Genomic DNA, 15,551 nt, shown 5'->3' with positions numbered 1-15,551 from the left:
GAAATATTTTATAAACAGTGTCCTACGCGAGGCCATAAACTGGTTCCAATGAATTCTAGTGGACATTAAGCAACTATCGATATACTCGTTACTACAAAAATACTGTAGATAGTAGCTCTGTCACACAAATTAAATGGTGTTATTTTAATTTTCTCAAGTATGGTACCTACTTTTTATGTTGTGGTTATTTCTTTATATGACCATTAAAGTGTACAAAATGTATTCCAGAATAGTTTCGCAACAATAAAGTTTCTTTCCAACATCAATATGTCTTGTACATCCCCTGGTACTTACGAAATTAAATATATACGAGTTAATGGCATCAGATGCAGGTTCGCCATCTGGACGAAACCAACGAAAAAGTGAGCTCTGAGCGAGCACAGAATTTAGGCAACATATTGGCAATGGATAGGAGACCAAAATTCATGTTTTTAAAAAAAGGGACTGTCCGTGTCCTATAGTGTACTTGGAATACTGTTAGGGTTGCCGTCATCCGGGTTCTCGTGTTTGAGACCGGGTGTGGATCCTAGCGGGGAAACTGGCTCTTAATTTAAATGTGTCCGGGAGGGCACCAGGCTAGCTCTGTGTCTAACCAAAAGTTGGGTCGGTGGGTGCGAATGACCCTGCGTGGCCCGCTAGGACCGCCGGCGATGGTTGTGGTTGGAGGGATCCCTGGCTGTTAACACGTTACAGGCCCTGTGCAGCATAACATGCTGATTCCTGGCTAGGTTATGGAGACTCACACAATAACACACACGAATTCGGTCTTGTACTGTCGGTGACATGTCGTGCACAGAGTGTGTAGAGTGGACATTTAATCGGTTCGAACAGTTACAATTACAGTTTACACTTACACGACGTACATTGAATTACCCTACGAAATTACATTAAATGAACACTAGGTACTCTGATGCACTGTCACTAATTTTAAACCCTCACGCCAGTCGAGGTTAAGTGGGAGGTCGATTGGAGGCGGCCAATCCCGAAAATTGTTAATGCGGCGGTACCCGGGTCCACCTGTGTGGACCGTGGTTCGCAGTTAAATTAGTTGCAAGTCCTATGCGTCGTTGTTGCCGGTGCCTGTGCATTCGACGTTTAACATAAAGTCATTGTTAGCGGGAGTCGGCCCGTGCCGTATGTCGAACTGCCCCGCGTAATGTTTAGTGCGGGGAGTTTATGCTTAAGCGGCTGGGTTAGGCCCTACACCGTAAAAAGGACTGGGGACGCACTGGGAGTTTATTCAACGAAAAGATTTGAGTTAATGACTATAGTTACCAGTAATAAATTTCAGTGGAGACAAAGGATGATGACTCCCCGTGGAACGTACGTCCGCCCCAGTCCGCGAGTCGCTCGGTACTGGCGTCTGGCCTTGGCGCAAGGGAAGGCCTCAGCGTTCTCTCGCGCCAAAGTTTCTAAAGTTCCGTTATTCGGAAATTATTTTAATAAAAAGAAGCTGAGAGGAGGTCTAAATTCGTACATTAATTATTAATGATTAATCTAATTGGCAGATACTCTTTAAGAATTATGGTTAACAAATTTTCGTAAATTAAGTTTAAATAATAAGAGTCACACCAGAGACTGTTCGTCACTTGTTGACTGCTCCAGTGGCAAATTATACACAAAAAATGGGGAGGTCATATTTACGTTACACAATACTCTAATTAATTTAGGCTGAAGGCCGCAAGGGAGGCACTCACAAATGTATTCACTTAATTTCACACGTGAGTGACCCGGGCACTCCTGCGTCGCACTTTCCTCGGGCGGGGTTTTTAATAAAAAGTGGTGTTACTATTAAATTGTGTCTGATATCTAATGAACTGAGGTGGCTGATTAATTAAGACATGGCCCTTGATTCTACCTGGTCCTCAGGGACTCGCCTGACTCGGGTGGGCCATTGCTAGGGGTGCCTTCCGTTAGCGGGGTCGGATACTGGTGGTTGCGGGTCGGGCTTTGGGGTGGCCTTCGGCCGGACGACGTCAGGGTGCATGTGTAGCATATTCAACACCTAGACTTTTATTTTTGTGTCTTGGAATATCAGCCTAGAACCAGATTGGCATTAATGTAAATATCGCGATTTTAGGAGCTAATGATGTTTATGTATTGTGAAACAACTAGGTTAATCTAACATGCTTTTAGACCATCAATGAGAATAAGAAGGAACACCACCACTCTCTAATAAAAGCTTATGAATATCTTAATTTTTAAGTCATGAATATTAAGACACATACATAAAATTAAACGATATTTTATTGATACGTATTAATGTACTATATATCCCTAGATGCTGAACACGAAAATTTTTATTAACACAATAGTTTTTGATATCATTCGGGACAAACTAATATTTTTTTTGTTTAATCCTAGGACGTTGGTAGTATTAGAATCAGTAACCGCTTTAAAAAAAATGAATCACGTTTAACATGGGAGTGAATTCTCTGTTTACTTCTATACTCCTTGTTTACATCGCGCGCGCTTTCTGTAGCTTGTTAGTGGTGTTGTAGAGGCGTATTCTGTCGTACTGAAAATAATTCATTGTTTGCTTACAGTTCTTGTTGAAGGAAATGAGCTATTTAGATGAAGTCTTGGCTCAAGCTGGTAAGTTGTTTGCTGGAATTGAACATATTTTTAATATCTTGACGATGTTCAACAATCCGTCGCGTCAGTCCGTTCTTCCTTTCGTCTTTCCGACAATCATTTGTCTTCAAGCCAATCACAGGGCCCTTATTTTTCCAATAAACCGTCCTTTATGATCTGGCAAGATTTTACTTTTGGCCGGCTCTGAAATGTTGGGACAGTTTTCCTTGTTAACTATTGTTATCTTAAAACGTTTTTAAGTTTTCTTGTATGATTACATCCTTTACATGTTTTGTAATTTGCTTTTGAACACTATAAAAAAATTGTGCAATTCTGAAGAACTTTTTTGTAATAAATATGAAATATTCAAAAATGCTTTATTTTTTTATTCTTGACATTTTTTTGCAATTATTTACTATTAGAGTTGTGGTACTTCCAAGTAATTTACCAGTATTTAACTGGTAATTTTGAAGGAGAGCTACTTGTCTGAAAATAAGGGCCCTCCAACAATAGTCCGAACCTGTGGGTGGTCCATGTCGTCCTTATGTGAATGACGTCACATTGTCGCATGGAAAACAGCCCTGTTTAGTATTGCGTTGTCCGATGCCCGAATCACGATACAAATGCACTTATTTCTAAATTATATATAAATATATATCTAATTATTTCTAAAGTAGTCACCAGAGCTTAGTAAATACTGAGCGCCAAAATAAATGCTTTTCGATTTTTTTTTTTTTTTTTTTTTTTTTAAACTATTTTTATGTTTTGTAAATGTGTTCTGAGCCAAGTTTTGAATATTTAGTTGAAATGGGGTTGCGAGTAAATAAGGAAAAGAGGGAGAAAATGCTTGAAATATGGGGTAGGGTGGATGAAATGGGGACGTAAGCATATCTGAAGAGGGAGTATTGTAGATGGGTAAGGATTAGGGGTCTTGATGAAAAATGGGCCGCCTTGAGAGACTTACTAGTGCAGATGTTGGAGCGTTTTGTGCCTGAGAGTAGGGAAAGGGTGTGATAGTGGGAGGGAGATAAGAGAGAGTTTAGCAGGCTACATGCAAGGGCCAGGAGGAAAGGAGTGGGAGAAATACAGGCAGAGAGGAAGGAGTTGGGTGAGGAACTGGGGAGGAAAACAAGGTAGGCAAGGGATGCGTACATGGAAAGGCTAATGGGAGAATGTTCAAAGGGTGAAGGGGGAGGAAGGAATAGCGGTGCTCAGGGGAAGAGAGGAGCAGGAATGTATGGAGGACAGGGAGAAGGCAAATTTGCTACAGGAGCAGTACCTATCTGTGTTTGTAAGGGGAGAGGTATGGGAGTATCAGAAAGTAGCAAATGCAGTATAACGTAGAGGTTTAGAGATAAGGATGGAAGAGGTGCGAAAGGGGGTCAGGAGTTGGAAGGGGAGGAAGGCACCTGGGCCGGATGGGATAGGGAACAGTCACCTTAAGTTGGGGGGGGGGGGGGGTGAAGAGGTATGTAGATACTTAGCGGTGATGTTCAAACAATCCCTGGAGGAGGGGAAGTTGTCAAATCAATGGAAAGTAGCTGTAGTACATAGTACCAATTTACAAGTTAGATAGGGATAAGTTTAACCCGACGAACTACAGACCAATCAGCCAGGCGTATTGTGTGGGGAAAGTAATGAAGAATCTTGTGGGCAGTTATAAGATGGGGTTAATGAATGACCTAGTTTGGGTGGTCAATAGACAGCATGGATTCAAGAGAGGGTTCTTGTGTGAAACACAGATGGCTGGGTGGTGTAAGTGGTGGGCAGAGGAAGCAGATGGATGCAATTTTCATAAACTTAGAAAAGGCATTCGATAGAGTACCTCACAAGAGACTAATGGAGAAGGTAGAGATGTCTGTGGAGGATGAGATTTTGGTTATTTGGGTATAAGACTTCCTAAGGTATAGAAGGTAGAGGGTGAGTGGGTAAGGAAAGGTCTGAAGAGGGGGAAGTGATGACAGGAGTTCCGCAGAGGAGTGTGTTGGGGCCCCTGTTGTTCACGATAATGATGAATGATATTGGAAAGAGAATGGAGGCCAGTAGGAGAGTATTTGCGGATGATTGCGTAGTGTATGAGGTGGTGAGGGAAGGGATTCATCTGCAAGGTGACTTGAGAAGACTGGAACAATGGACGGAGCAGAATGGGATGTCGCTGAATGTTGAAAAGACAAAGGTGGTTAGGTTCACGAGGAAGAGGAAGGTAACGAGGGAAGTGCATATGTGGAAGGGGCAGGAGATAAAGGAGGCAAAGAGTATAAGTACCTGGGGGTGACCCTGCACAATAACCTGGGATGGGCTAAACAGGTTCATCAGGTTGTGAGTAGGGCTTCTTTGGCAGGACCCTGCAGGGGGCAGGGAGGAGGGTAAGGGAGAAGGCATACTCCACATTGGTCAGGCCAGTGATGGAGTATGGGGCAGTGATCTGGGACTCCTACCTAATGACTGAGGTAAGGGAGCTGGAGAAGGTGCAGCGTAGAGCAGCGAGGTGACTGGTGGTAGACTGGAGGCGAACGGAAAATGGTAGTAACATTTTTCTTGGCAGGACAGGAAGGGAGTGGAATGGTTTGGATGAAGAGATGCTAGAGGGGAAAGATGCAAAGGATCTGCAGAGAATTTGGGGGGGGGGGGGGAGGTAGTGAGTGAAAAGGGAGGACTACTTGCCACCGGGTGAAAGCCCAATTGCGAGCATAATAGTCAATTCAATTCAATTTTTGTAACTTGTGAAATTTATGGTGGTTCAATAATATTTATTTTTATTCTGTAAAGCAAATGCTAATAAACGTTTATTTTCTGTTTACCTTTTGAAATGGAAACCAGAAACAACAAATATTTTGTTCACTCTTCTATGCTACTAAAGGGCACAGATTGGGACAAAAAGTTCAAGTTGATGAATTCATTCAGACCATCGCCCACACCATGCATGATGTCAGAAGTTCTAATGGGCCAATCAGTGATCAGTGTCAGTTGGACACAGGTAAGGATATTGCAATTGTAGACGGGCCTTAAAAAAGAAAAAAAAAACTAAAATATCTAAGATGATGTTGTGATACTCCAATTAGTTTATCATTTTAACAAATGGTTAGGTTAGATAACATATAACAAGTGCTGTTATATTGTGAGAATGTTAGGTTAGGTTAGCTACATTAAAAATATTGTGAACGGTTGATTGGGTTAGGTTAGTTAGGGATTTAATTTTTTTTTAAATATTGTGAATGGACATGAAAAATACTGCAAAATCATTTGAACAATTGTTTTAAGCTGGAATTACAATAGCCCATTGCCTATGTCAACCTGTCATCCGTCCTTTGATCATGTCACTTGCATCCAATCTGATAGCCCGAATAATTCTATCCACCTGTCCGTCAAAACCATGTCAAGCTCTCTAACTTTTGGCAGATGGACGGTTGGGTTCTATCTATGGTTTGGTTGCACCAGTACAATTGTCACAAGAACACAGGTCTGTTTCCATTGTTATTCAGATATAGTGCATAATAACATTGTGGCTGTTAAAACCATGTTAATACTAATGTCAAAACAGTTCCCTTACGAGACTATTTTTTGAAGATATGCCTATACAGTACCTACAGGTACACTAAATAAATTGTTAATATTATCTATTTAAAATCTTTAGAGAAAAACATGAATTGTTGCAGCACTTGTTTTGGAAAATATTTTATTGGACAGATTAATTCATGTTGTAAATCGCTTAGCTAGATGCGTGGCGTTGATGGACGAAAAAGTGACGTACATGCACATGTCATTTGATTACCAATATTAAATGTAGTTAGTTTAACCTAACTATTTATTAATACTCTTTTATAATAGGTATATCTAATGTAGCTAACAATCCGTTCAACCATGTAAAATTATATCTAATGTAGGTAACCTAACCAATAGCTCACACAATTTTAAAGTAAATGTAGCTAACCCAACCAACCATTCATGATTTTATGCCATTTTTAATTCACCTCTCCTTCAAATGGTTAGTTACTCATAAACTATGTTAAGTATCGCAATACCGTCTTGGATAATGATTGGAAAACATTTCAGAAAATAATTAAAAACATTTTGGAAATTTTTTTTCCTTCAGAAGTACAACAATTTTGGTTAAAAAAAAATAAAGTGTAATAAATTACGTATGTGGAGTAGAAAAAGGTTTACAGATGTGAGATTGGATACGGAAGAGGGCTGAGGGGTAGAGGATGAATTGGGATTGAAAGATCAGATGGTGTTGCGGGGGTGTCAAGTGGCAAAAAAGGCACCGGCGGAAGTGAAAATGGTAGTGATAAACTTTAGAAGTGTGCATAGAAATATGGACAAGTTTTGGAGCATGGTAGAGGCATATGATGTTAATGTTTTCATAGCAGTAGACGTCGTTTGGATGAGGAAGTTGGGGATGGATAACTAAGGTCAAGTGCTAATTATGAGGCATTTCGAAGTGACAAGAATGTAAATGGGATTGTGATGGTATATTGCAGTAGGGACTCATTGGTGTGGTTGAATGGAGTAACAGGCGATTTGCCTAAAGGCTGTTTACCTAAACATGAATTCGTTACGGCGATTTGCCTAAAGTCATTTCGCCTAAAGGCGTTTTGCCTAACATCGAATTGCCTAAAGGTGATTTGCCTAAAGGCGATTTGCCTAACGGCATTTATCCTAACGGAGTTCTGCCTAACGGCGTTTTGTCTAATGGCGAATTGCCTAACGGCATTTTGCCTAACTACGAGTTGGCCAACTGCATTTTGCCTAATGGTGATTTGCCTAATGGTGTTTTGCCTAACATAACCTAACCTAACAGTTTTTTGCCTAACTGCAATTTCCTTAACCGCGATATGCCTAACGGCGTTTTGCCTAGCGGCATTTTGCCTAAAAGAGGAAAAGTGTTTTGCCTAACGGTGATTTGTCTAAAATTAGGCAAAACGACACATGCCCGTTGAATGGGTGGGTGATGGAGCAGAAATTTTGAATGTGTGTGTGCGCCGCGACAGCGGAGGCGGAGCTGGCGAGCCTCGACGAGAAGATCGCGGAGATCAACGAGCGGGTGTCGCAGCTCAAGCTGGAGGCGAAGGAGATGATGGAGGACAAGTACATCACGCTGGGCTCCGTGTCCCAGGACCCGCACGAGCTGCGCGCCCTCGTGCAGCGCTTGGGCGGCGAGATGGACCGCCTCGTGAAGCACATCAACAGCCAGGTCCGCCCCTCCTGCCCCTCCTGCTCCCCGCGAACCGGCGAACCTAGCTCTGAACCCTAGGGTTGCGGGCGGTCTGGAATACATACCCTCATTCGAGTGGGGAGCCCAACATTTTCAAACAGTAGCCCCTTAACCCTTTGAGGCACACAGAAATATACTAAAAAATAAATTAGAATCTATTGCGTAACTTTTAGCAGACGTGGCGGAAGGAAAAATTAAAGCAGCCAATGTTGCTTGTTCTTGTTAGGATCGCCAGATAGCAGCACAAGGCTTACTCACGCGAGGTATTTCGGCAATACCACTGAAGCATTACGAATAGTAACATTTTTTTCAAAGTGGTATCATAGAAATACCACTACAAAACAAAGGGTTAAAAGGCTACCGTGCCACGGGCCATATTCGAAAGAAATTATTGTTATCGTCATTTCACGTATGTATCATTATTTTAATTGCTTTTGTAAACCAGTATTGTTAAACACTGTTACGCGAGTATTGTTTTTTGCTGTGTAACTAAATATTTCTGCTGGTTTAATGCTTTTCACGCTTCAGTTTGACATGGGTAATTATTTGTCACAAATTATTATTTGATTAACTAAATCGCACACCGTATTATAGCTACGAGCCTAAGAGCATGTAAATATGTCAAGTCCCAACTATAAGGCGTGAATGTTTCTCGATCGGAATGTAGCTGTGGGTGATTGTGGCTCAACAAAGTGGCATTGAGCTGCGTCTGGTTCTTATGCCATGCTGTCACTTTCACTTGCCAGATACGCATCTCACATCTTTTAAAAAAAAATGATCAAAACTGTGGTTTTCATCTGATTTCTAACACTAAAGTTTAAAAAATATAATACCTAGTACATCATCATCATCATCATCATCATCATCATCATCATCATCATCAAATGTTTCCAGTGTGTGGCCGTATCAGCCCTCTGTCCCTCTTGTCACCCTTTTCCATTCGTCTCCTCCCTTATGCACTCCTTTTAACTATTTGTTCTTCCCACGTCCTCCTTGATCTTCCTTGGGGCCTTCTTCCTGTGTACTTTAACTGCATCATTTTCCTAGGCAGCCTCTCTTTTCCCATTTTATATGTACCATCTCATTCTTTCTTTTCCTATGATCTCATTCATGTGCTCAGTACAATAGCACTAAAAATAATAAATTTTTACAAAAAAAAATTGAAACCATTTTAAAGGTTAGGTACTGACTAAGAAGACTATGTCTCCAAGTGTTGTTGTTGTTTTTTTATTTAATAATAATTAAAGGGGTTTATGGGTAGGGATAGATAAAGATTTTAATTTCCTGGAAAAGTATTTTTGGAAGATTTTCCGGTAATCAACCAGAAAATTCTCTAACAAGTTATACAATTTCATAGGAACACACAAATAAATTTTATTGACGGTTTTATACAAACATTGCCAAATAAAAAAAGGAGTTAGCCATTAGGCTGTTAATAAAGACACAATGTAACATACATTCGGACAACTCCACAGTTCTGTACTTAAAGTTTTAACTACAAAGTATTTTACTTGTATTGTAATATGATAGTACGTAACATAAAATTTTACAAGTGGTATTAATAGTTGGTAATAGAGAATAAATGCTAAATAGTATACACACATACAGACTACATCATAGAAATTTGTACTATTATCATAGTAACCTGTACTCTAATGTAATGGTAACATAAAATTTTACAAGTGGTATAAATATTTTGTAATAGAGGATAAATACTAAACACACTACGCTGTTACAGACTGCAGAATAAAAACATTGTACTGTTAGGTATCTCATATCTCTTTCTATCCTAAATTATGCAAATCTATGTTTTATTTGAAAAAAAAATTGGTTGTCTGTAAAGTTGGTTTACGGACAATAGTTTAACGTGACGTCATAACAAAACATTGATGAAATGATTAATCCAGAAGAAAAGGAAATATCATATTCGGCCTGAGACTGAGCCGTAAGTATATGCCAGAAACATACATTGTATATTCTTTAACAGAAAATTTTCCCACTTGCATCTCTAGGGATACAATGAAAGCTGCAATGTTTCTCTGTGATGCTCATAAGCATTTATTGCTGTCTTGATGGCGTTGTCTTTGGAAGATTATGTTCTTGGGTCTTGTATCTCGGAGAAGTGATTTATGAGCGTATGTTTATTTTTTAGCCCAGGTAGGGGTGAGGCCCTTGAAGACCTTTCGCTGTACGAGAATGTGTGTGTGTGTGTGTGTGTGTGTGTGTGTGTGTGTGTGTGTGTGTGTGTGAGAGAGAGTGTGACAACGTCATAACAAAACATTGATGAAATTATTGCATACTTTTATTAATAAAATTGAATAAATTTTATTTTAATAATATGAGAATAAATACTTGAAATTATACTAGTAAACAGATTTTTTAAAATACAAGAATAATTAACCTTTATTGCCGAAATTGTTGTTGTAATAAGCAATGCAAACCACATTAACTTTTCACTTCACTTTATAAACAGAGGATAGTTAGCGCGATTCGTTCGGTTTTGCGTCCATCACCGCGTAGATGGCAGCACGGTAGGGGAATAATATTATTTCGTTTTTATAATACGATTTTACAACAAATAGGCTACGCATTCCAAATACGCGTGTGCGAGAGTGTGCGTGTGAGAGAGAGAAGAGAGAGAGGGAGCACCCGGTGACGGGGTCGGTTCCTCCGCAGACCATGCAGCAGCTGTGCAACTCGACCGGAGAGGTGCAGGGACTGCTGGCGTCGCTGAAGGAGGTGGCCCTCAAGTACCAGTACGTGACGCAGCTGCTGTCCATCGACGCGCAGCTCGGAGAGGCCGGCCGGGCCTACGAGGAGAAGCGCTATGTCGACACCGCCCGCGCCCTCAAGGTACACTCGCCCGGCTGTTCGCGCGTGTCGAGTTGTGTGCTGTTAGTTTGTGATGCTTTGCATACAAGACGTTTTCATTTTCTTTCCTTCCTTCTTTTATTTTATTCCTTCTTTCATTCTTTTCCTGCCTTTAAAAATTTCATTTTGCCGGAGGCTCAGCGCCTAACAGTGTTGGCCAGCCGCCGCATTTTCCTCCCCACGTTTCTTTCCCCAGCTGCCTCTGCAGTTCCTTCCGGTTTCACCCACCTCTGCGCACACGATCCTGCATGCGCCCTGTACCTCGAGCGCGTCTCTTGTCGTCATCACGGCCGTGGCACTACTGCCGCGATCAGGAATCACGGGTGCGCCGTGCAGCTGTCGTCACGTTCTCGTCTCCCTCCCGTTCCACATCTTCCGTCCGAACACGCGCGACCGATAACTTGGTGATGTGCGAGCTGCTCTGCATCGTGCTTTCTGTCGATGTTAAACACAGTGTTGTCTTGACGCCTGATGTCCCAACCCTCTTTTCTCTTCTCCGACATGCCCACAGCCACCGCTGCTTCCGGCACGACCTCTGCTTGCTACCTGTTGGAGGCTTTAGTAACTATGTAAACTAAGGCCCTCAGTAGTTATTAAATTTGCCACCAGGAGCACCACTCTCACAGCGTCTCCCCTTCAGACCTACTCATGGATACCCACCTTCTGCCATTGTGCCTGTCTTTTTGTCTTTTTTTACACCACCCCTAAATGCCCCTTCAACTAGGTGGGGCGACTGCCCCTCTGCAGCAGTCGGTGTGTCAGGGCTTCAGCAGTCGACAATGTTCGTGGAGTCTCCGAGGCACTCCTGTGCTTAAGTTTTCTGCCGCGATTTTGAGATAAATGAGTTGACTACGCTGCAGCATGTATTCCCGCAATTAAGGTGTTTTTTCCTTTTCCTATTTTTATGACTTTGTTATGTATTTGGTGTCAGTTTGTCTGGTTGACGATGCTTCTGTTCTCCACATTCGCTGTGACACCTTCGGGCTCCATGGCTTAGTTCCTAGATTACCCCACCTACAATGGTAATTGGTACTCACTCTTCTCCTTTTATTTAGCCTAGCTTCTACCTTTGTCTTTGCTATTTACCTTTTCTACGTTTATCACTGCCTCACCTTCTGTTTCGTAGTGGGGTCCTGTTTCGGCTCCAAAATTCTCAGCTTCCTTCTGGATCAGCCACTATCCTTCAGGATGGCCTCGCTTCCGTGCCCTTGGTACACAACAGGCAGATAGGCTAAAACCGGAATGTATATAATTTGTTTAAGTTAACCTGAATTCATTGTAAGCATTTTTCTGGCTTAGAGTAAAACAAATTAAGCACAATGAAAATAGTGTCTACAAAAAAGACTATTTAAAGGCAAACTGTATGTATACATATGTGTGTATGTATATAGTTGCCTTTAGCTTCTACAAATGTTCGGTGGAAATGCTAACCAATAGTAGGTTTTTAGATTTTTGGTTTTGATTTAAATCTTTATCTATTTATTCATATAATTTTTTTTCCAACAAAAGTGAAAAAGGGGAAGTTTAATTTTACTTAGGATATGCATGTAGTTAAATTAATCTAAAGTAAAAATGTGAACATTAGTGTGATTTTTATTTAAAGAAAGGAGCTCGTGTTTTACAATTTTTCAAAACACACTCCAGTGGAGTGAAAATGAGTTAGGTAAGTGTAATTGTATCTACGTTAAATGTCCCAGAATACATCAAAGTGAGATAATGAATCGCAAACATATTCTACATCAAAATAAATGTGGCTTATAACAATCATAAAATCTAACCCCAAATTTTTTTGTTGTTTGAAAAATTCAAAAGTTTTGTAGGCTTCATATTTTATTGAAACTATCATTTTATTTATGGGACTTGTCTTACAACAGCTCAGTTTTACCACCATAATATAATGATATTTTCATGTGCGAAACCGAAGGTGATAATTACTGTGCTCTATATAAGATACTAGGAAAAATCTCTTAACATTTTTTTGTTCCTCGTAAATATCTTGTGAATAACGAATCATATCATGCGGATTACTGTAACTTTCTGAGCTCTTACCCCACGTCCGCAAATGTTGACTTCTACAACTATCCGTAGTTAGGTGTTATGTCAAGCTGTATTGCTGTATTGCGTGCGTGTGTGTGTTTTTTTTTAATTTAAATATGGGATGTATTGAAAGTGTTAAGTTATTGGAACCCAGTGTAGAGGTGAAAGCCTCTTGCTTGTTGTTTGCAGGAGCTGCTGGGACTGCTGAAGTCGGTGTCGAAGACGGAGTCCCCGGAGATCCTGAAGGCGCTGTCGACGGAGCGCGTGTACGTGTTCGAGCGCTTCATGTGCGACATGACGGAGGCATGGGGCTCGTGCCTGTCGCTGGAGGAGACGGACCTGGCGGGAGGGAACAAGCTCGCGCGGCTCGTCGTGCGCACAGACCGCCGGGAGGAGCTGGGGCAGGTGTTCCAGGCGCTGGACGCCTTCGACCACGTGGACTTGGTGCTGGGCAGGTTCTCGTCGGCGCTGATGGGGCGGCTGCTGGGGCCGGCCGTGCGGTACCGCAGCCACGCGCGGCAGGCGGCGGAGGAGGGCGGCGCCGCCGCGCTGGAGCTGGAGACCACGCCCGGCGCCCCGCAGCCCAGGTACAACGACGTGATGCGCAGCCTGACGACGGTGTTCCGCTTCCTGTCGGCGCAGCTGAACGTGGGGGTGGGCGGCGGGGCGACGCTGCTGTCGCGGGTGGGCGAGGCGGTGGGCGCGGAGTTCTGCGCGGCGCTGGTGGAGCAGTGCGTGGCGGGCCTGGTGCCCGCGCAGCCGGGCCGCGACGCGGAGCCGGCGGCCCAGGTGCGCGAGGTGCTGGTGGGGCTGCAGGCGCAGCTGAAGCTGAGCCGGTTCCTGCGCGAGGACGACGGCACGCTGGCGGAGCTGGCGGCCAGCGTGGACCAGCTCTGCGCCGGAAAGCAGTGCCAGCAGCTGCTGGAGCGCGCGCGGACCATCATGAGGCAGGACCTGCACGACGCCGTGCGCGTGGCTCCTCAAGTGCGTCACGCTCCTCCTCGAATAGCATCTTAGTAAAGTTTAAACTAGGGATGGCCAAGCGAAATACTCAAATACATTATTTTTATTTGTCCTGGTCCCTCGAAATATGTGGGGAAAAAAAAAGTTATACTCTAAGTCGGTATTTTTAAATTGAACATTAAACCTAGATTGTACTGTTTTATTATTGTTCTGCTCATGGAATATGCACATAGGGTTCATTTATAATGTTCTGTGTAGCAACCAAAGAAGATACCGCAGCGCAAGAAAAACCACAGCCCCACCAAAGCCCCGAGCGAATCGCCGGCCAGCAAGGAGCAGCCCAGGTCCGTGTCCGTGGCCAAGACAAAGAACAAAAACCCCGCCGCGAAGCCCGGGGGCGACGAGCCGAGGCGCGAGGGCAAGGGGGAGACGTGCGTGTCGCGGCCGGACAGGGGCCCGGAGCTCGGCGCGTCCGTCGCGGAAGCGGAGGAGGAGGCCAGCGCGAGGGATGCCAGCCTGTTCAAGGTCGTGGGCGTGGCGAGGCCGGACGTCGAGCAGTCCCTGGAGGCCTTCCAGCTGCCCGAGTGCCAGATCAGGTGGGTGCGTTCATTGGCTGGGCAACTGCAGGTGCTCAGGGACGTCAGAGAAAATATTCATAGACCATTTAATATTCGTGATTAAAGCCCACCGCACACGGTACAATATTTTCTACTAGTTTGCTTACTTTAATGCTTACTGGTTTCTGTACTGTGTAGGCTACAAGCTTAAACACTAGGCGCGCTACAAGTTTCTGCTGCACACGATTCTAGCAGCCTTACTAGTTTTGTTAACAGATTATTCTCCACAACTAGGGATGGGGCGACCGAATCCAATATCCGCCGAATCCGCCGAATCCTAGGGATTCGAAGGTTCGGCGGGTCTGATATAGGATTCGTCAAAGGATTCGGTTTTTACTATTTACGGGAAAAAAAAATACAGTAAAACTCGCTTATGAGGTCCCGCATGGTAGGTTTTTCCGTATAAAGCGTTTAAATTGCCCGAGGTCTAGTCATTTACGCCATTAAATGTGTGATATAATGTCCGTTAAATTTTTTTCTAAAACTTCCTGTCTCAAATAATGGCACACGTAAATATGAAGAAAAGACAAATAAACAACAACATACGAAGAAATATGGATGATGTACCATAACTACAGTACAAACCCAATAGTTATTTTAAGATAATTACCATAAAAAGAACTAAAGATTCTTTGTAGAATACCATAATTACTACAGAAGCATGATAGCTACCATATTTGCACTATAGTTACCGTAACAACTGAGATGTATATTTACCGTGATAGTAATGTATTATTTATTTATGACATATTAAATTAAAGAACATTGTTAAAAAAAAAAAAAAGGATGTTAAACTTTGATATGTACGGTTGGCACATGTTGCTAAGAAATAATGCGATCTGAAAGAATGCAGTACTACTACGAAAAGTGAAAATGGTACTCGTGGATTTTTAGGTTATGGCAGTCTCTTTCGTTTTTCAGTAATATAGGCCGAAAATTAACGAGCGTACTGTATCGGAAGTCGGCAGAAATGCCGATTCAACTAAATATTGGCAAAATCGGCTTCTTCAATACAGCTCTACATTTAATGACATGAGTAAACATACTTCAGACTTCAGGATATTGAAAAAGACTTTAATTTCCATGTAGGTTTATTGTGTGTATGTTTTTTTTTGCAAGTGTAAATTGAATGAAGTAAAATGTTTTTATTTTTATTACTTTCAATTGATTAAACTTTAATGACCAGTTACAGATATTTATGACACTAATTTTGAGGTTAAGCAATTTTACTAAAGCATTCCAGCCAAGCAGGTTGCCAGCGAGAGACGCTTCTC

General features: G+C 42.4%; 1 protein-coding gene across 1 annotated transcript in view; it reads left to right on the top strand.

Annotated features, from left to right (window-relative positions):
• The first annotated feature begins 2,436 nt into the window (after positions 1–2,436).
• The window catches only part of LOC134532002 (centromere/kinetochore protein zw10 homolog), a 28,541-nt gene continuing 15,426 nt past the window's right edge, over positions 2,437–15,551 (top strand). Inside the window, exons 1-5 of the mRNA XM_063368124.1 lie at positions 2,437–2,595; positions 7,566–7,768; positions 10,466–10,642; positions 12,887–13,681; positions 13,919–14,256. Coding sequence (XP_063224194.1) covers positions 2,562–2,595; positions 7,566–7,768; positions 10,466–10,642; positions 12,887–13,681; positions 13,919–14,256 — 1,547 coding nt within the window. The 5' untranslated portion in view covers positions 2,437–2,561. The remainder of the gene's footprint in view (positions 2,596–7,565; positions 7,769–10,465; positions 10,643–12,886; positions 13,682–13,918; positions 14,257–15,551) is intronic.

This window comes from Bacillus rossius, chromosome 5 (assembly GCF_032445375.1).
Source record: "Bacillus rossius redtenbacheri isolate Brsri chromosome 5, Brsri_v3, whole genome shotgun sequence".
Taxonomy (NCBI): Eukaryota; Metazoa; Arthropoda; class Insecta; order Phasmatodea; family Bacillidae; genus Bacillus; species Bacillus rossius.
Note: the sequence above shows the minus strand (reverse complement) of the source record. Positions and strands in the feature narration are given on the sequence as shown.